At 48.2% G+C, this 22,007-nt stretch overlaps 1 protein-coding gene across 1 annotated transcript; it reads right to left on the bottom strand.

The window, feature by feature from the left end:
• Window positions 1-1,911: 1,911 nt before the first annotated feature.
• Window positions 1,912-17,104, bottom strand: LOC144161974 (neprilysin-1-like). Its single transcript, XM_077692516.1, has 4 exons — window positions 17,043-17,104; window positions 9,770-9,874; window positions 7,217-7,293; window positions 1,912-2,373 (listed from the first exon to the last, which is right to left on the bottom strand). The coding sequence occupies exons 2-4, from the start codon at window positions 9,848-9,850 to the stop codon at window positions 2,211-2,213; spliced, it is 321 nt and encodes a 106-aa protein (XP_077548642.1). The 5' UTR covers window positions 9,851-9,874; window positions 17,043-17,104; the 3' UTR covers window positions 1,912-2,210.
• Window positions 17,105-22,007: the final 4,903 nt, after the last annotated feature.

Here is a 22,007-nt window from a genome sequence, read left to right as displayed (position 1 = left end):
TCGAACGCTGAGCTGGGCAGTTCCCGGCGGGACAAGGAGTCGCGACCGTTGAAGCTAAGTTGGGATTTGTGAGCCCCCTAGGATAAAGGTTAGGATCGCGTCGGAAGTTTAGGGTGCAGCGCCGTACCGGGCAACTAGACGGATCCTGCGGCGAGGCAGGGTCTCGGCCGTTGTTTCTCAAGCGGTTTGTGTACGCTCCGAGAATAGGAGAGTTAGACGTAGTTGAGGAGCTCGAGTGATTTGTGCGCACTCGGAGCTAGCGTCTAGCTGAAGTTTGAAGTTTTTCCTTTATTACTCATGTACCCAGTTTTCCTACTGTAAATAGCTGTATGTAAACTCTTCGTTTCATTTAATCAACCCCAACGCCTTGAGTTCGTCAATTCGACCGCCGTCTCCAAGAACTTCAACACCATCGCCCTGCCAGCCTCCTGCCAAATCAACCGGAGCCCGGGCGATTGGGTTCCTGATCTACGCCGGACTTCGGGGAAACAAACCACAGCCATCTTTACTGTGTGCTCCCACGGAGCCCCGCCACTTCCGGTTCGAGATCTCGCCTGGCCTCCCGTACGCCGGCGGCTTACACGCGCGCGTGTGCTTGTTGTTTATCTGTTTCCACCGCAAAAAACAAAAAAACGGCCATGCATCGCACATTCAATGGATAGCAACGATTAATCCTACTAGGGGCTTCTTTTAAAAGGTACGCACTATGTGACAAATAAACAACACGCACACACGCACGTGAAATTTCCGCCGACGTACGGGAGGGAATGAGAAATCTCGAACCGGAAGTGGCGGTAGCAGACGACGTACCCATGAGAGGGAGAGAAAATACTTTATTGAGCTAACAATGCTGGCATGAGCCCTCGCCTATTCCAAGGGAAATAAAGCATTTTTGTCAGTTGCCCGCACGCGGCGCCGTGTTTTGTGGTCGCGGCCGGGCGCGTGCGTGTGGAAGCACGCCTTGCGACAGTTTCTGGCCACAGTTTGCGGCTTGCACTCCATTTTGTGAGGGACAGTTACAATAGTTTTATTTAATTTTCTTCAGCAATTTAATGACCAAGTCTCTTCTAGAAGACAACTGGCAACCCCCCAAGGAAAAGTGAGACTCGACAGTGCCGACTAGGCCTCCGAACTTCATCGTATAACAGCAGGTCTCTTTAGGCCGACACAAATCCGTCCGGCGTAGACGGATAACCGCGAGCGCACGTGAGCGCGTGCCTCGCGACGACCGCCCGGCGTGGGCCGCCTTCGTCGTCGTGTAGCGACCGGCGCGCCACGAGTCCGCCGCGCCGAAGACGATGACAGCGAGTCTGTCAAGCCATCCCTTCACAATCAACACGTGGAGACGACCACCGGCCAGCTGACGAAGAAGTGGAGGTCCATCGAGGCGAGGACGCGCTACAAGAGGCTGTGCCGTCGGAAGACGACGACGAAAGGGATGCCGGCAATTGCTACGGAATAAAACACTGTACTAAACACTAATGGTCTTTTTGTTACAGTGCCGTCTAAAACGGCTTTGCACTGCTGGGGCCCGGCTAGGGCCCGACAGCGGATCCCATGGGATCCGCTGTCAATGTGGGGAGGAGCTGTAGGTCGACCCCAAGGTCGACCCTGCCTTAAGTCTGGTGCAATTAAGCTGCACCATTTTTTTGTTGATTGTCCACACGCCCGTAATCGCTGGGGTTGAGAAAACGTAAGCGCTGTCAGATGAAGCTCCAACGCTCCCAAATTTTCGAGACAACAGAGACATGGAAATGATTCAGAGCTGTTCTTTTTATTCATACTCATTCTAGTAAAGTGGCTCAGTATGCACACGCTTCAGACAATAAAGTGTGGAATTGCCAAGCCTTACAAGCACACCTCCGTTCACTTGCTTTTCACTTTGGTGAAAAGCAAGCAAGTCACCTTTTCACTTTGGTGAGTTGCTTGCGCATTTGTATTTTAATTAACCAAGGTAAAGTGGAACTGTGAAGCCAATTTGAACGTCACAATCGAAACATTAGCGACATTTTACTAGAACGAAATGAATTGCCAGAAAAATCCAAGTCGATGCCCCGGTGGAAGAGGCAAAACCGTGGGTGGAACCACTATGATCTAGATAGGAAGTGCAGCAAAAAACAGCCCGCAGCCCCAAATTGTTCGCTCTCACGTCGCTAGCGATTTTTGTCCGGCAGGAACCGTGCTAGCCCTCTCGCCAAAGAAGGCACGGCCTATATTGTGGCTTGCGCGAAGGCGTCGAGGGAGTCGATGGGCTTGCTCTTTTCTTCCGGCCAGGATACGCATCGGGCGGAGCCTGGGGTCACCATCGGGCTGCCGGCCGGGCAGTCGAATGTGCTGGCGAACTGGGGCGTGTGTTTCAGCAGCGTGTTCAGTCTGCGGACAAAGAACAAAAGGAAAAAAATAAACCCAGTTCCATCCAGTGTGAAACCTGCTGAAACAGCGGAGCTGTGGTTCTTTTAGATGCGATTGCATCTCATTCACTCGCCTTGTCCCTCCATACGGAGTTGTTGTTGTCCGTCCGCACCCCTCCCCCATTCTCCTCGCCGCGCGAGCTGCGCTCCCCGCCGCTCACCCCCTCTCCTTCCGATAGCGAACAGTCTCTCGCGAGGAGCATTGGATTGGATTCGATTGGGTTGGCTTGGATTGGATTTGGATTGGATTAAAGTGTATTGTGTTGGATTGTGTTGCGTCATAGCCGCGTCACGTTGCGTCATAGCCGCGGGGCATAGACTTGATCTTCGCCGCAAATTGCACGGTGGTCCCGTTACTTCACCATCCACTACCCGTACACTTCAGCAACCACAAGGCCGTCGTCGTTAACGTTACGCCGCGTGTTAAATAAAGAATACATCATACGCGTTCCTCACACGTTTCACGCAATTAGAGAATCAACCCAACGGAAACACCAAGTGAACCCCCAAGATGCGTCGCATCTCCACAGGGTTCCCCTCGCGGGAAGGTGGGGTAATTTTTGGATTTTATGTTGGCTTAACGTCAACGGGCCCTCGCCAGATAACGGCAGCGCCGTCGCCGTGCAAATTGTATGGTTCGAGCAAAGGAATCGGCAGCTAAGCGTCCGCGGGGGGCTCCCTTTCGTAGAGGGAGGGAGAGGTTCCCGTACCTTCGATACCACTGCGCCCTCTATCGGTTGATCTGGGAACCTGCCCCTGCGTGACGCGAGACCTTCAGCAGACGGACGGAAAAGCTTGACTTACAATGGCTCCGCCGCTAAAAAAGCAAAGTCAAAATCATTCTACTCTGTGAGGGTAAGATGATCAGTGGAGCTGTTCAGCACACGGGATAGGGGTGATACAGAACTTAGGAAACGTACGAGCAAACTATTTCTCTTGAGTGTTGACGGTGGTAATCCGTAGGAAAGGCAGACACGCATGAACCTTTATTTTGATTGTACTGATCTTGAATACGGTGCCTATTGATAGCCAACCCACTCAGAGTACCCAAGCACACACTCCAGGACGTTTGTTTCCCAACACACTTACTTCGAAGACTAATGGAACCTCGCTAGTCCTTATTTGTAGGCGTGAAAAATGCACCAAACCGTTACCATAAAAGCTTAAGAATTCGCTCAAAATGAATGCCTGTTTCGGATTAAAGTTTATTCTCTCTCTCTTTCTCTGGAAGGAATTGGGTCAGAATGTAGGACGACGCGACGCCCCACGTGTTCTTTGTACAGGCGCCAACGTCGGCACCTTACTGGCGTAGAAGTGTCATCACGACGTCCCTCGTTCCTCCAGACGACGCACGCGGGCATGACGTTTTACTCTACTGGTTATTCTCCATCACAGTCACCTTATTTCTGCCTTCACATTAGCGAGCTACGGGTTATGATGATGTGGTTATACATCGTGGCTATGGTTTCGTGCTGTCGGCGTTTATTATTTTTTTTTTGGAGGGGGGAGGTTGTCATTCTGGAGTTTTTTTCGCTTGTTTTTTGTGTCACTAGGTGCGGCACTTGTTGTTTGTGTGTGTGTATTTTTAAGTGTAGGTCTATGTGTCTATGTGCGAAAGTACTGGAAACAAACTAGGGAAGAAGGCTATGGTGCACAGATTGCTTGCAAAGAGAAACTTAGAAAGCGTGCTGGCGATTGGCAGTGGACAGAAACCTTTTGTCTAATGTAGTAATGATTTGCTCAATTTTTGTGAGTGAGGTAGGGTGAAGTTTTTTACCATGCAACTCACTTTATTACATTTAAAAAATTGCAAATATTACCGTCCACGTGGTTCGGCTTAAAACTTGTGGCGTTTACTAGCACAACAGCATTAAACCAGTGTCAAATTGAGATGTTATTCACATACGCTGCACCTACAAATTCACTTCTAAGCTCCATGTGCGGTACTAAAATGTTCGTCTTGCAAAATGCAATGCCTTAGCTAACTTCTACAGCATCAATTGTTTGTTGAGAAGAGCTCGACATAAAATATATTCACTTCTATGGACGTGGTATCCATGAAACACAAGGTCCTGCCTCGTTTCTTAACATTGGCTGAAGCTGGCTAGCAAAATCTGGGCTTTGAGAGCTTTCCGTTACACGGCAGCACAATCGCACAGACTGCGCACAATAAGTAATTCATTGACCTCGAAAAAAGGTACGACAAACACTGCCGTGTTTCCTTGCTTCTATTGCTAGACCACCCAACGAAAGCACACTGTTTCCGTCAAGCAGGCAGTATTACTTATCCCGTTGTAATTGCAATGGCCCCACACGATAAGTTGCTTTAAACTTTGTTCCAGGTCAAGAATGAACGTACACTGTTTGCGGTGTACGGTAGGGGTGTTTATAATTACCGTAGAAAACTTCCAACAAACATTTTTTGTGTGCAAGGGAAGTGTGAGTTCTGCGGATCGAGTTCGTCTTCTTCGTCACAGGCCCATTCGAAAGTTGTTTCGGTGACTCTCTTCCAGGAGCTACGACGCCTGCTACAGAACTACTTCAAACGCTTGTACTCGATGTGGCATATGGGGCTACCAGGCTTACGAATTTCACGAGTACAAACCATTATTTTTGAGACCAGATTCGGACAAGGAAATTCGACAGTGCTGTCGGCTTCTAAGCGTAAAATGGGCGAAATAAGGACGACAGAGACAGAAAGAAGACATCACACTGTGAATACACCACACTGCGCTGTGTGGTGTCTAATGGTTTTTTTTCGAAGGGGGGGGGGGGGGGGAAGAAATACGTTTTTTCGTCCATCGGGATCAGGTGTTGGGGGTGGAGGAGGCCCACAGGGCCGCCGCGACCGCCAGGGCCCGGGAGGTGGTCAGGACTTGCCCTGACTCCCCCGGGTCACGTAACATCTGCTCCCAATGGTGAGGGGAGGGAACGGGGGGGGGGGGGGGGGTACGAGTCTGCGGGGCATTCGCAGAGGGAATGGTAGTGAGTGTCGAGTGCCCCGCAGGCTGGACAGGTAGGGTCAGTAAAGAAGTGTGGATGACTGTGGGGCAGCCCCTTAGGGGCTCGGAATGTCGGCGTCTGCTGTCGTCATCGTCGTTTCATGTAGTCACGCTACTAAAACACCGGGACAATCGTTTTCCAACGCCTCGCGCTAGAACATTTTATCTCCGTGGGCAAAAACGCGTACTAAAAGAACACACCGGGACACTCGTTTTCCAACGCCTCGAACTAGAACGCTTCGTGCTTCAAAGACACAAAACTTTTACAGCAAAGCTGTACACCCCTACCCTCAAAAGATTTCATCTCCGTGGGCAAAAACGCCAAGGCGCCAAGAATACACTCCATGCAATGCATGCTTCGAACCTCCCCAGGTTTCACGTTGATAGAGATGGCCCTGAATTTTTGTGTACGTCCCGCCCTTATTTTGCGCATTTCATGCCATCATGCCAAATAACCCACTACCCTCTCAGACCACTTTAGGGGTGTCAGAATGCCCAAACGACTGCTTGTACAGGCTTTCCGACCAGGCCATGGCCATCTTTTTAGCGACAACTGGCCTACAGATGGGTTCTTTTTCCCTATCCGCACCCGTAAGGATGCTTTTGCCACCGAAGAATGCATTTGTGTGCACGTGTCTCCAGATAAAGAGATAGTATAACACTTGTTGTCTTTCCTGCTGTCTTGGTTGCTTTTGGAAAACACATTCGAAATATGCGCCTTTATCTTGGGCTCATCTGCCTCCCGCGGTGCGTGTTGTGGTCGTGTTTTTTTATGCCAAAAGTGACTTTGAAATTAAAACGTGGTTCCAGAGGCCGTTGTTCCTGTGTTTGTCGCAGAGGGGAAATTGGCGCTTGCTTTCCAAAGCGGAGAGGGAAAAAAAGCTCAAAACGAGCTTCATTGCTGCACTAAGTAGGTAAGTTGGTTCTTCCATGTAATTGGCCTATCACTGCGGCTGAATTAAGTGATAAATTAAATGGACCGAGGTCAATCTGTAGGGAGCAGGCTGTGTTTAACCTCTGCACACTGCTATTCAGCGCGCCATATGAAGTATCACAGATGCAATCGAACAGATTTAGGGGAAATCCCCAAGGTGGAGTAAGTTTTTGCGAAGGAGTTTCCTTCCCAGAACCTTACTCCACCTTGGGGATTTCCCCTAAATCTGGTCGATTAACACCTGTCCATCACATCGAGTAGTTGATCAATTCGCTGTGGCGCTACAAACTGCTACTCTCCTGGTTAGCTCAGTTGGTAAAGCGACTGGTGCGGTTAAGCGGTGGTCCCGGGTTCGAATCCTGGACCAGGACAAATCTTTCTTCAACTGCGAAGTTTCTGAGAAAGCTGTACAGCTTTCCTTTGTAGCCGTATGGCTGCACTGAGGTGGATGATAAACTTTCCTTCATATAATGGACGCAGCTAACCAGTTTCTTTATCACCATTGCATGCAGCCACAAGTGGTCCTGGTACCTGCATTTGCTGCTGACGAGAGCAGCACCTTTTATCCTAGACGCGATGTTATGGGAACTGTCTGCACTAGTGGCAGAGCCAAAAATATATTTCGAGGTGTGTCATACCCACCGAAAAAATAAAAAAATATATTAGAAGGGAGAGAGCCTGCGCTGGATGCCCCAACAATATGTTTTTCGCATGCATAAATTTCAGGGGGGGGGTGGGGGGGGGGTTCTGACACCGAAACACCCCCGCATGACTACACCCGTGGTCTGCACCGTGAAGTGCTTCAGGGAGACAAAGCGTGGCAGAGTAGTAGCTTCACAAACGTAGGGGGCGCCCCACAAAGTACGTACCTTATGTGGTTAGGGGGAAGTGGTCCAAGTTCGATGACCTTGCGGTTGGCAGCCGCCGGTAGCACCTCGCACATGTACTGGTCGTTGGGACATGCAGGAGGGTCACATAATTAAACTTTTACTTGCGTCTGTCTTTACGATAGTATTTCTTGGGCTACTTAAACCGAAAATTTTGGTCCGTCTCTGTCTGTCTGTCTGTCTGTCTGTCTGTCTGTCTGTCTGTCTGTCTGTCTGCCTGTCTGACTGCCTGTCTGTCTGTCTGTCTGCCTGTCTGCCTGTCTGCCTGTCTGTCCCTCGATTCTGCCTTCTAGCAAAAATTTACCGGGATACTTAAACGAGAGGTTTACATGGGCAAAACTTTTTCAAACCACTAAATCCGGAAACTCACTTCATACTTGTCAACATTGTTCAGGAAAAAGAAAAAAAATAACTAAAAAGATTACTCGGCGCTAAAACAGGGACGATAAAGACACACGCAATACACAACACAGTGCCGAACACATATTACGTGTTTCTTCTTCGTCCCTGTTTTAGCGCTGAGTAATTTTTTTAGCATAATGTACCCACTCGCCCACATCACACTTTTGTTAAAAAAATAGGCATATTCGAGGCATAAGTGGTATGTGGAGTGTTATTTTAATAAATAATGTATGGCTGCCTGACTTGTGCGGCAACATGTAAAAAAACGTGTTGAAAACATTATTTTGACCCAAAAATACAGAGAGTGGTAGCCTTCCAAGTTGTACAGCAACAAAATGTTCCAACAGATGGCGAGCGAGCAGTGGAACAACGCCAAAATTGAATTGGTTTTAGCAAATCTCCTCTGTTCTTAAAGGAGCCATGAAGACAAAATACAAGTTGGGTTTATTAGAAAGACTGCTTAGTCCCGATAACAATGATACCAATATCATCGCAATCTTCGAACAAATAACGGAGATATTGAAGAAAACGTGTGAAGCAGTCGCTACCCCTTAGCCAATTTCCCGTGACGTCACGGAACCTTGTTTGTGCGATTGGCGGCCGCCTAACTGACCTGTCGCGACGACACATGACTGGACGTCTGTAATGGGGCCTCTGGTTCCATTTGACCGCATCACTTTAATGCTAACGTGCAGTTAACGCACTGAAAATTATGTTTTATTGGTGGCCCATATGACGTCATTCTTGCTCATAACACGTCACTGTGGCGCTAAATTTGAAAGTTTTTAAATACTTCTCGCCTTTTTTTTCGTTAAAAAAACATCTTTTGTGGCTGTAATGGAGCTGAGTGAGATACTGAATCCTAGTTCTTTCAAAATAAACAAAGTTGTATTTTCTCTTCATGGCTCCTTTAATGAGGGAAGAGCGAAACTGGAGGGTAGCAGCGTTGCAGATGGGCGGGAGGGGGGGGGGGAGAAGAAAAGCACGAACATCGTCTTTCGGCAACATTTGCAGCCAAGTGAGCAGATGCGCGGCCATTTTTTTCCCGGCCCTTTCATTCAGCCGATAACGTGCAGTGTGAGACAAGATGCTTTCAAGCATCTTGTGCTTTCAGTATGAGCTCAAGAATTCTTAAAACGGACTGGCAGTTTGAGAAACAAAGCAGTAACTCGCAAACATGTTTGCTTGAGTTATTTGGTGCATTTTTGTTGTTTATGCTTCTAAACACTTCTGTGTGACGTCGTTTAATTTACACGTTGCGACAAAAGTTTTCAGGACGCAATTTCAAGTTAACGTCTTCGCTGTAGGACTGCTCGGCACTTGATTTGTATTCGTAAGCTGCACATCGCTCGTCGTGGCATCATCAAAATACATGTAGCAAGAGCGTAGTTGTCCAGTGCGGAGTAATTAGCTTTGATTGTGAAAATTGCGTCCTGGAAACGTTTCTCATCGGGCGTACCTTTTGTTGTATGGAGGCTTTTGACGAGACCGTGCTTTGTTACGTGACCCTTCCCACATAGCCGAGGAAAATAAATCGGAACAAGTGTCGTGCAAAGCTTTGCAGATATTTCATATGTAAAGCACGAACAGTTTAAAGGTAAAGCCGAAATAACTGAAAGACGACCACGCTAGTTGGTGTGCTTTCTGTATCAGCTGCAGTACTAAATTATTTGAATTTTAATGTGTGCAATACAAGATTTCAGAAGAAGATCCCAGAGTCAGAGACTGATGGGGGGACCTCCTGAACATAACAGTTATTGAAATTATTGGTTGACTACAGCTTCATTATTATTTATTATTGGTTGACTTCTCTTCATTACCCGATTTATCTAGTCCTGGAGGCTATCGGGTATAGGTATAGGTTAGGGGACACCACACACAGGGTGTAAGGTAAAGGTATTTCTGAAATTACATAATCAGACATTTTGTCAAACTTTGACCGCTCTCTATTAATGTGTTTTCGGGTGATCCTCCACTGTAACATGCATAAACTCTTGTGTGAACATCAACAATGCCGCACATCTCAAACAGCAGTCCCTAGCACTTTGAGAAAACCAAGCAAAAGGCTGCACCCCTCAAACCGACCCTCTTGGGTTCAGGGCGCGTGAATACATCTCCAGTCTGCCGACGCACCTCTCCGAATGAGTAGAAAAAGAGCATGTCACTGCTCAGGTTACTGTTGGGCAGATGGAAGTCCGGCAACGGGTGGGCCATCTCCTTGGCTTGCCGGCGGTAATACTGCGTAACGAACGAAATGAAATTGCCAATACATTACATTGTCTGCTGATGAAAATCGGGTCAAATTTGTGCAAATCCTGAATCCGCGTGTGTTCTAGTTTGTGTTTTCCATGGAGCAAACACGTGAAATAAAAACTTGAAAATACAAAACCAAATAGCAGTCAGAAGTGTTTGTAAGGGATTTTTGCCAAAAGGCAGTGACAAGTGTCTAAGGGATTCTTGAACTGGTTCGAAACGCGATTTGATTCAATTGAATTAAGAGTAACCGCTTCATTTGCATGACTTCAAATGAAGTGAGTCTATATTGCCACAAACCATGCATTAGGTTTGTTCATTTATGTTTTGTTTTGGCCGACTGGCTGCGCAGGGCTGTGTTATCTGTGTTATCCATGGACCAAGTGAGGCGTGTGTTCCACTCTTTATTCCGCACGCGTTATCTGTTTTGATAGGGAGAGTGCTTCGAACTAACGGCACCTGTCTAGAATAATCTTCTTCGATCTACAGTGTTCTGGATGCAATTCGACGGTTCGAGGAACACTCGCGCCGAGAGATAAATGCCAGCAGAGCAGACGGCGCGCACTCGCCTGCGCACGTCGCTTTGTTGATTGCTGCTTCGCCGCCTGTGTATTATTGAAGTTGTTAGGGGAGCACAAGTTCGCTCCAATAAATTGGTTTTTTTCCTTGAAGACAATCGCGTCGTCTTTGGCTTCGTGACATCTGGTCGAGGTGCTGGAGGCACCCTAAACCCTCTTCAAGTCGTTAACCAAGCCCAACTCGTGCCAGCCGCTGACAGCAAGGCCTAAAGACGGAGTTTAGACTACTGCCGGATAAAGTGAAGGCGGAAGACCAACTGGTGCCATGAACAACGCATTCACGATGACCAACGCAGCGATCCCTCCTGTAGTTCTGCAGCAACCCCGGGAGCCACCATCATTTCACGGGTCACCTACGGAAGATCCTGAGGAATGGCTGGAGCATCTCGAGAGGGTCCGAACGTTTAACCGATGGGATGACGACGAAACACTCAGACAAGTGTTTTTCTACCTTGAAGACTCCGCACGCATCTGGTTCTACAACCACGAACGTACACTGACGATATGGGAGTTATTCGAGACCGAACTTTGAAAAACGTTCACGAGTCAGGTACGCAAGGAACAGGCCGACCAGCTGCTGCAGACACACACGCAGCATCCTAATGAAAGTGTCCAAATAACCCCGCGAGCTCCAAGCGATGACCTACTACCGCGGCTGTTCGTCGACCCCGCCATGCTGCCACCTGCCGTAAAGACGCCCCGCCGTACCGCCGTACCCCGCCGTATTTCGCTGTTGCCCTACCGACCCACGGTAGTCCTAAACCATACGCCGAGGAAGAGGGACGTATGGCGTTCGAACCCCCGATAATCGTTCACTGTGTTATCACTGCGTGGAGGCCGACCACATCTACCGTCGCTGCCCCTATAAGAGGCTCGGTTTGCGAGGGTTTTCCGTCGACACACCACACCCTCGACCTGGCCGGCGCCATAGTGAAATCGAAGACTACCTGCCCAACACCAACCGAGGTCCATCTTCTTCGATCTACAGTGTTCTGGATGCAATTCGATGGTTCGAGAAACACCCGCGCCGAGAGATAAATGCCAGCAGAGCAGATGTCGCGGTATTAGACTCGCGGACACTCGCCTGCGGGCGTCCTTTTGTTTACTGCTGCTTCGCCGCCTCTGTATTATTGAAGTTGTTGGGGGAGCACAAGTTCGCTCTAATAAACTTTTTTTCCTTCAAGACAACTGCATCGTCTTTGCCTTCGTGACAATGTGATGTGACCAGAAGTAGTTCATAACTTGCCACCCAACCTACACCACTGCCCTCTATAAGCAAGCCTAGCAAAGAGCACAGGTGTTCACCACAGTTGAATGGGCAGCAGCCATTGTTTCAAAGCCGCGGTTCGACCCATAATATTTTATTTTTAGCACATGCATGTTAATGAAATTTTGCAAGCTTACAGAACACATTAGTTTGCCAAATGTGATCATTTTGAAGAAAGTACACGAGAAGGGAACGGCGTATACGTATTAGACTGCTTCTCATAAACCCCTAACAACGAACGTCATTTTCATGCTGTGATTGAAGACATTTATAATGTGCTTAGCCTTAAGACATTTTGTACATGTGCCTGTTTTTAACAGCCAAGCTAGTAGCAACTGCAAATTAAATTGAGTCCATTACAACCGGCATTACGTCTGTTTCTGTAAACAGACTTTTTGTATTGTGACTTAAACTGTTTAGTTCCTCATTTAATGGGTGGTGTATGGGCTCAGAAGTTTTCAGGACGGGTCTGGTCCACTGTGTAGCCGATTGCTCTGTTCCGTCACCTTCACCCTTCGCAGCAGTGCAACGGTGCTTGCTTTGGAGCATCCTTTAAAGGGGCCATAAAAACAAAATACAAATTTAATTCAGTAAAGAAACTGCTTTGTTCCGATAACACAATTTTGTAGCAAAGAAATAATCGAGATATTAGAGGAAACCGATTAAGCAGTGGCGCCTCCTTACCCACTTTCCGGTGATTTCTCTATGACGTCAGGGAACCTTGCTTGTGCGATTGGCGGCCGCTGACCGAACTAAATGCCAAGAAACATGGCTGGACAATTGTAGTCTCGTATCACTTGAATGCTAACGTGCAGTTAACAAACTGATAACCTCGGGGTCTAGCCCATGTTACGCCGCTTGCGCGCTAGTGGTGTCACTGTAGCGCGAAGTTTAAAAGTTTTGCAGTAGTTCTTGTGGTGTTTCGGTTAAGAAACGCCTTCCGCAACTGCAGTAGAGCAGATTGAGTTTCCAGGGGAGCGTTCATTGAAGTTTAGCTAAGCTATATTTTGTCCCCATGGCCCCTGCAAATGCATTTCCACAGCTTTTTCTGTCCTCTTGGAGCGTGTTTTCGGCGGTTATTCCTAAGTTTTGCTACGTTGCCTTGAACCTTCACTACAGTACAACTGTGGTTGCTGTGAAGCACTCTTTAAAGCCATATTCGCGCAATGGCTTCGAAAACGGCAAGAAAGACTGTCGGAACAGTGCGTTCCTGCTTGCGTCAATCACGACAAGAAACATTTGTCCTTTTTCCCCGAAGTCAAGGTGCACCCTCTTTTAGTTAAATGGCAAGTGATGATTATCAACATAAATGATGAGTTATTAGCGGTATGTTGACAGAATTCTTGTCTGAATTCAAAGGGTTGTTCCTTCTGCACCCGGGGTCAAAAGCCGGGGAACAAACTTGGCAACAACTCAGTGCAAAGTTCAAATCACACGTGAGAATTATTCGCCGGCACCGTTACACATGCCTTACTAAGGCTTGACGTTGAGCTAGTTGGGTACACATTATTCACACTAAAAACAGTGCAGAGACGAGGACTAGAGCGCTTGAAGTGACACTCATGACACATTTACAGTGATAGCAATGTTGAATTGTTCCCCAACATCCTCGCGCAAAACTTCCCGAATAGTACCAACATTTTTAAGGGGTTGGGCTCGTTGACGGTCTTTTCGGTCTCTCGTCATATTGCACTAACGTCATGCCGCTCTTGAAGAGGGCGTACCATTCGAAACACCTCTCGCAATCTCACTGAAGCATTGCTGTTAACTTGCCGAACCGAGCCGGACCTCTCTGCCAGTTTTACCCAGTCGCACGCCGAATTTCCCGTTTTCCCTGGTTCTAGCTTGATAAGTTAATGGTGAAGTCGCACACATGGTAACAATAGCAACAGTTGCACAGCTCCTGATAAAGACAGGATGATATCTTTATGCACACTGACTTACAAAATCGTTGCTTGCTGTGACAGTGCGTACAAGTTTTTGCTGCTCTCGCTTGCCGCGCGTTACAAAACGTGCCTCCAATTTTTTTGTTGCCACTGTAAATGAGGTGCTTTTCCTAGCTTATGTCTTTGGCTGCTGTTGGCTCAGCGTTAAACGAATCCTAAAATACTACGGAACAGAAATGCGATATATTCAATGGCTATTTTTCAAGGTCCCTTGTTGTTCATAAGAGCGAGGATTTAGTTATACGGATTGTGACGTTCCCGCAAACCCCTGTGGCTAGCTTTCCCATTTGGAGACTGTTACGCAACGCGCAACTCCCCAAAAATGCAACTTCACGACGATGCTGCCAAACACGTGTGCCGGGACGTCCGCAGTACCTACAATTTGGCCTTAGTGATGGAAATGTTCTGAAAACCGGTTCCGGCTCTGCGGAACTGGTTCCTGAAACCGTTTCCTGTCTGTTCTGTCCCAGTAACAATGATGCCGATTAACACCAGTGCACAGGTTGAGATAAAAGTTGAAGGAGGCTCTTTCTTAAGCTCAACACACGATCTCAGCAGTCAAGTACAGTAGCTGGACCCGCCGCGGTGGCTCAGTGGCCAAGACATTGCGCTGCTGAGCGAGTTTGATCCCGGCAGTGGTAGCTGCTTTCCAAATGGAGACGAAAAGGGAAAGCGCCCGTGTGTCGAGACTTCGACGCAGGTTAAGGATACCCAGGAGGTCAAAATTAACCTAGAGCCACGATAGGGCGCCTCATAGCCTTAATCCCCCAAAATTTGAATTTTGAATTTGAAAGTACTGTAGTTAGTGCTGCCCAGTACTCAAGTGTGAGTTGAACCTTCTCTATTTAAAGGGACACTGCAGTGATTTGTAAACATTGCGGCATTACTAGCGCAAATTGCAGTCCGGAGTCCTCAGGCCATGTTTCGACCACTCTGAGTGCGTTTACGAGAATTTGTTGAGTAGAAAAAAAAAAGAAACCCATCTCCCCGCGAGGGGGACTCGAGTAAATGCGTCGCATAGGGGGTGGGTGTATTGCGTTAACGTTTAGTGTTTGGGGAGTTGGTGGTAGTGAATGCGTTGTGTCAGCAGCTTGTTGACGTAGTTTGAATGAGTCAAGGATATAAGGCGCGTTCGTAGCCTTTCATTCTGTGTCGGTTTTGTGGCGCAGTGGGAAGAGCACCATGTACCTCGCGTTCCGGCCACAGGTAGTGAATGCGTTGTATCAGCAGCTTCTTGACGTAGTTTGAATGAGTCAAGGATATAAGGCGCGTTCGTAGCCTTCCATTCTGTGTCGGCTTTGTGGCGCAGTGGGTAGAGCACCATGTACCTTGCGTTCCGCCCGCAGGGTCGTGGGATCGAAACCAGGCGCCGGTAAGTATTATTGTTTTATATAGTGTAGGGGGAGGGGTGCGGACCTGTTGTTGAGAGCGAGGAGGGTAGCGTGATGCGGGAGAGGAGGAGTGGGGGAGAAGGCGCACCTGGAACGGCTGTTGCGGACGCCGAGGCACGCCAACGCCGGTGACATCGTGAGTTAAAGAAATGCTCTGCATTTAAAATCAATTCGAAAATGCTGTCCTCTCCGCATCCTCGCCTATTTTCTGAGGTGTTTTCGTGTGACGTCAAGATGAGATGACTTGGCTTGACCGCGCTACTGCACGGCTCGTCGAGATTCCGACAGAGTCAGCCGGCCCAGCGTTTATGGTACAGCGTTTAACCCGCCGGCCGCCAACGGGTCGTCGCAATTCGTTCGCTCAGTTGAAACTAAGCTACGACACGTTTGTGAATGGAAGAATGCGCCTTTCTTTACTTTGTTGGTTTGTATACTGCATCAAGCTCCAAGTCCAGGTCGCTCCACACAAGCGCTGCACAAGCGCACATGCGACGCTTCGCTGACTCGTACGCTAGTAGGAAAATCTAAGGCCACTTGAAGGCGAGAACAGTCAGCGAAGCCAATATAGGTACTAAGTAAATAAAATCAACGGAAACTTTTACCGTACAACGTAAAACTAGGGAGCAGGAAGCACTTTTTTGCGTTGGGTGAACAAGCACAGCGGTCAGCAGCACGACTACGCATCTGCGAACGCTTTTCCGTCGAAGAAATGCAATTGTAGACGTGAGATATTGTGGAAATTTGGGGGACGCTTACTCAACGAGCGCAGTACAACAAATAGTCACCTAAGGTGCTTAAAACGCTAAAACTAAAAAAAGGTGTACACTGGTTATACATTATATACCTTATATTTCAGCCGTCGACAGCGCTGGCCCGTGGCCGAGTGGTCTCTCGAGCGCTCGGTATGATATTTTGAAAGTCCCAAGTTCGAATCCCCGAGGGCACTTTTTTTGTGATCTGTTTTTTTTTTTTTTTTTTTTTTTTTTCAGTTTTCGGCCGATGTTTTCTATACTGAGTTCACCATTTTTGGGCCGTAACGTTCACTGCTCCACGAGCGAGTTCGCAGAACGCGCGCAGACTGACACTGACGCGCTAGCCAGTTCTCGTTGGCGTGCTGTTGCCATGAGCACCGGCTGCTTGCGGGGAGTGGGCACAGGCCAGAATCAGCAGACCCTTGGCCTGGTGCAAACACGCTTTTTACGATACAGGCATGAGTGAGGCAAGCTCCAAATATGGGGGAAAAGCGCATGACATTTGGGCGCGTGCGGGTACGCGGAGGGCGTTCATGCACTGCGTAGGTTTCGGCTAGTGAATGCTACGATTCCGATCCGTCCTAGGAGGCTTATCTTAGGTATTTTACAGCCGACAACATGGCCGAAGCGCGGTATGACGATTACTGAGATATTGAGAATGCGCATCAGATAACGTCGGATGTCAAGCATGTTGGTTTACAGAACCGCAACCGAAACTTGTTTTAATGCTAATCGTGGGCAGCGTCCAATCACGGTGCACCTCCTCCCGTCGTCAGAGTCTTTAGTTGGTGCGGCCGCCGCAGACCACGCATGGTAGTTTTTCTTGTTTCGAGCTTTATAGAATAATTACCGACTTGTCAACCGGATAAACGATGCAAAGTGTGTTAATTTCAGCCAGTCTACACAGTGCAAGCAAAACCGGGAGCTTGACAAATTCACTTCAGTGTCCCTTAAGTAGTGCTGCTTAATGTCTCACTGTCGCGGTATTGTTCGACCTACGAATGCCTACGAATGTATGTGTTATCTGGATTGTACGCACATGAAACGCTGCCTTGTTTAAATGTGTCGCCTTCTGGTTCTTTGTCCCTGTTCGTAAGCCCGATTCAGTCAATGTTCGCACAGATTGTTTGCTTAGCGCGGGTGACCGTGCGTTGCAAATACATAATGTGACCCCCCTTCCCCCACATAGTCGAGAATATGATTACGCAACACCCCATACCCAGAATGCCGCTTGGAGCGCCTGAGAATCGACCAGGTTTCCAGGGAAGGTCCGGTTGGCATCAACCTGCAGTTTTGACAAGAGGTCAAAAATGTGACCAAGGGCGGAATCACGTAAAACGATGCTGTCATTTTGAACACGACATTGCGTTGGCATCAGCGATAAATTTTGCCCATGGGCATGCGACAGCCAGCAAGGGCTTGCCAAACCTGTTTTCTTTTGGCTGTACGATGCTCAAAGGAATCTCAAACTAAAGACAACATTCATTTTGATACCAATACAAATTAATATTCAGAACGAAGGGCAAATTTTACAGGATTTGCAGACAGAAATAAGAATTGGCAGTCAAGACAACCTCGGAAAGCAAAGGGGAGGATGTAGTTGGTCAAGGTAAAGAATTTGGAAAATAAGAAAGTGGAGAAAAAATGCCCGCCAGGTGAGCAGTCTTGGTGCCATAGGGAGCTTAGGAGGGTTCAACGCTGGTCGACCACTCTCGACATGTCGTAGACGCTCGAGTCACGGCCCGTGGGTTAAAAAGAAGGTCCCCTTCACCCCGAGTACTCCGAGTGGCGCTGGCTACCACCCCCAAGCGCAGGAAACAAAACACCTGAACATAAATACCCCAGAAAGTGGAGGATAAAGTAGCCCCGCCGGTAGCGTAGTGGTTATCGCACCAGACCGGTATTCCGGAGGTCGTGGGTTCGGAACCCACCTGGGGGCATTTAAAAAAAAATGTTCACTTCATTAACCGTAGTAAAAAAAGAAAAGAGCCTAACCACACCCCTATGCCTCCTTTGGCGTCGTAGACTGCTGACCTATCTGTATTTCCCCAACGAGCCCCTAATTTCCTTACTATATTATTCTGCGATTATATATATATATATATATATATATATATATACAGTTGAACACGGATATATCGAATTATTGTCTATATCGAACAATGCAAACATCCCCTTGAAAATCCCATGCAAAAGTATAGGACTGTTGTGCGCGTGTATCGAACTCCTGGTCACGGGCAAATTCGATATATCGAATTCCGCGCCGAAGGTGCCCCTGAAAGTTTGCTTCCTCTGATGGGGTGGAGTTGGTGATAATGTTGACTAATCGCAGGAGCTGCCTGGCTTGGTGAGACAGAGGCGGCGTCCGCGACATTATGTCGCTTCGATGGCCTTCAACAACGGTTTTCACGCTAGCACGAGGGGCAGCTCCATGATAGCTAAAACGCGGATAGTGGTTGGGGCGAAAGGACATAAAGGAACAAAAGAAATTGACCGGAGGCACTCTTTTTCTGTGATTGAGCTGTTTGGTGGCTCGTGCAGGGGGACCGATGCGGCGTTGTATGTTTGTTTTGTCCAAGGCATTCATTTCGGAGCAACGAAGGCGGGAATTCGTTGGGCGCAGGCTGCTGAAAAGATGTTGGTTGAAAAGGCGTTCGGAATTCCTCGCACTAGTTTTGAGGGCGATGCACGCATCAACGTTGACGTAAAGGCGAATGCAGCACAACCCACCCCGGCTATTCAGGAGCGTGTCGGGTGCAAAGCGACTTCGTTGCACGCCTCCAGATGGGGGAGGTGTTCGGTTCGGATACTGAAGACAACGGCACTCAGTGCCTGACAACGTTCCCAACCGCCTACTGCAGCCGAGGTTCCGTCAGCGTTATTCGCCTCTGTTGTGGCGCAGTGTACAGCGTTGATTTTATCATTTGTGCGTGCTTGTAATCTTAAAGACAATTTGGCAACCTTTACGACGCAGAAGAAAAAACAAGCGAACCTCAAAGACATTTCAGTGATAAATAAAGTGTGGTGGTCATCATGCTGCGGTTCGGAGTTTCCGTGATTTGAGGTTTAAAACTGTAAACTACCGTTTTCCACGACTTCAGAAAACTCTCAGTGATGTGCGGATTTGTCAGATAATCTTCAGATAGGCGTATTTTATATATCGAATTATCGATATATCGAATTTTTCCCCGATCCCCTTGGAGTTCGATATATTCGTGTTCGACTGTATATATATATATATATTTATTATATACATTTGGAAGGTAAATTAAAGTGCATTAGATGGCTGGGACATAAAAAGGTAAATATAATACAACATTTGAAAGGGGATTCATTGGGTTTGTCAGAAAATATGTAAGTCCTTTTCACCTATACGGTTCACCGGCAATCAGCTTTACAAGCGGAAAACCTTTGGCGAGAAATGCTTTGGCGAAAGCTTCAATAGATTCTCCAAACAGCTATTAACGTCTCCAGCCCAGTTGGCAAGAAGCGGCATCAATACCTTTTTCAATAACATTTCGCTCAGCTCATGACAGTGGTACGGGTCCCTGTTGCTGGCGCGCCACATCAGCGGACAGTTTGAAAGGAGCTTACAAATTTGTCCGCGGTGTTAAACTGCCTGTACAGCGCGATCCTCCTCGAATACTACTTCACTTGTTCGCGGAATTCGTCGCAGCGTTCCCGCAGTGTTTGCAGTTTTTCGTTTAGCCTGTTTTCTTTCATTTTAAGGCGGCGCGCATTTCTCTTGGTGTTATCGAAAAAGCCTGTCAGATCGAACGAAGTCTGCTATTCTCGAGTTCCAAAATTACGTTGGCCGCATGATTGCATGGCCGCGAGAGCGTACAGTATTGGGTCTGCCTCTGTCGGTGAGTGTGGTTGATCTTTCTATTCGTTCATAGTTAGGCCCAGAATTGAACGTTCAATCGCTTCATTTTCAGCAACCATTGTGCTCACTTGCCCCTGACTGCGTACTTGAGATACCGACGCACACGCCTCGAGCAGCGGCTGAACAATTACGCCCTCCTCCATTTGGGCTTCCCGGCTGCATGTACGTTGGGTACGACGGATATCTTGTCGAAACAGCTGTTGGCAGCAACAACTTGCGCTTCAATCCCACCGTGTAGTCATCCTCTTTGGAGTGCAGCGAGCAAACGACCGATCTGGAGCTTGGCTTCCATTGGCTGCCCTTGTCGATCCCTTGACGGGAGATGATGTGCAGCCAGGCGTCTGGGAGTCACTCTTTGGCAGGAAACTCGTGGTAGCAATGCACTTTATAAGCGACCCCAAACCTTCCATCGCCGGCGGCGGCGGCGTCCGCAGTCCTCCTCTCTATATAAAAAAAAAACAGCATCTGGCGCCAGGTTTCGATCCGAGGACTTTGCGGCCTCGGATCGGATCGTGCGTTGGCGACTCAGCGGCGTTATAGCGGCTTGATAACTGCGTGGTGTACACGTGATACTACAAACCCGATGGAAGAGATGGAAGAGAAGGCGGCGAGGCGGTGGGCTGCGGGGGCCGAGCGCAAGCGCCGCAAGCGGGCCGACAACCGTGCATTCGCACTTTCACATTCTCCCCCTCGGGGAAATGCGGGGGAATTTTTGAGGAATTCGACTTGCAGCGCGGGACGCAGCAGTTTTGGGCATTTCATAGTCAGGAGCAAACTAGCACGCTATATTACACGCGCAGTGAGCGGAATTCTGCGAAACGAAAAGCTCAAAGCACTCACGAGAGCTTCAACACTCCCGTCGCTGCTGCTTTTCGCGCACAAACCGAGTTCGCGCCGATACGTGGCAGCCCATCGCGAGTACAAGCGGCAACCCTAAACTTCGCTTCCATGCCCACGCTTGTCCCCGACGCGCGATGCTGCAATCCTTCCAACCGTGTTGCTTGCCCGCATTAATTCAGGTTCCACCCTCCTGAAGTTAACATGTACAGATTATTAATACTGGAAGCTGAGTTAATTCAGTGCTGTTCATAATGAAAAACGACGAGCAGCGTAAATGCCAAGCAACATATAAATCACGCAAAAATTCACAAGTTCTCACTGCCAAGCAGTTTTTCTTAAATCTATGAATACCCACCCAAGCGGCCTATCAGACTTCACACATCAAATTTCACACATGCGGGACACTCGAGCGCACATGGGAAGTCAAACCAGTATTAGAACGAAATACGGAAAGAAGAAAACAAATCACAAACACATTACCGATAGTACACAGGTGTTTCTCTCACGCAAAGCAATCAGTTGCGCAGCGCATGCATTTTACGTCCCTGTTTAACGAATAAATAACCGGTTTACTAATAAATGTAGCCTTCTACAATTTTTCGGCATTTGGGGACATTTGGTTCGGAGTAAAATTACCGTGCCTGAATTCAAACATGAGACAGCCCTGGGGCTGCTGAGCCCGTGTTTAACAAGGTTATAAGACGGCCGTTTTAAAATTGTCTTTCAGTTAGCATGGTGAATGGCAGCATGAGTTTTATTTTCCAGCACAAACATGCTGCAGTCTTTAAACCGAATTGGCATTGTAACATGTTGTACAGTCATAATACCGAACATCGCGGGAACTGGGTTGCGGGAGCGGCCGCATCGCACTCGTCTTTTTAAACCTCGAAGAAGAACTACCGCCAACAAACAGATGAAATTCTTAGACATTGAAGACATATGTTTGCCGTAAATTGTGGTGTTATTTTCCAGATACGTGCGTTAGAACGCGAGTGAACGACGTTTAAAGGAACGATTATCGTCGATTTTCCGTAGACGCCCCGAAACGTGGGCCGCGGGAGCCGTCACCGATGTGCGGCGCCCCCGCCGAAAGTAGCGGCGGCAACTGACAACTCCGCTGTCATGCGCCTGCCCATTGGCGGTGCGTGAATGGGCAGGCCGGACCTAGTTTCCATCGAGCGGCCGTGCGCCGACGCTCGTCTGTGCTCGTAACTTCGTTGACTTCTTATAAGGAGCTTGTGCGATCTTTAAAGGAGCCATGAAGACAAAATACAAGTTGGGTTTATTGGAAAGACTGCTTAGTCCCGATAACAATGATACCAATATCATCGCAATCTTCGAACAAATAACGGAGATATTGAAGAAGACGTGTGAAGCAGTCGCGGCCCCCTAGCCAATTTCCCACAACTTTTCTATGACGTCACGGAACCTTGTTTGTGCGATTGGCGGCCGCCTAAC

This window comes from Haemaphysalis longicornis, unplaced genomic scaffold (genome assembly GCF_048455015.1).
Source record: "Haemaphysalis longicornis isolate Haplotype H1 unplaced genomic scaffold, Haemaphysalis longicornis Haplotype H1 scaffold_12, whole genome shotgun sequence".
Classification (NCBI taxonomy): Eukaryota; Metazoa; Arthropoda; class Arachnida; order Ixodida; family Ixodidae; genus Haemaphysalis; species Haemaphysalis longicornis.
This window is presented reverse-complemented; position numbering and strand designations above follow the sequence as displayed.

What these genes read in the sequence shown, in the direction of transcription:
- LOC144161974 (XM_077692516.1), bottom strand. Translation starts at nt 9,850, where the DNA reads ATGGCCCACCCGTTGCCGGACTTCCATCTGCCCAACAGTAACCTGAGC. An exon ending in TTTTCTACTCATTCGGAGAG is followed by an intron (nt 7,294 to 9,769) that starts GTGCGTCGGCAG and finishes CCCAACGACCAG; the next exon opens with TACATGTGCGAGGTGCTACC. An exon ending in CTTCCCCCTAACCACATAAG is followed by an intron (nt 2,374 to 7,216) that starts GTACGTACTTTG and finishes CTTTGTCCGCAG; the next exon opens with ACTGAACACGCTGCTGAAAC.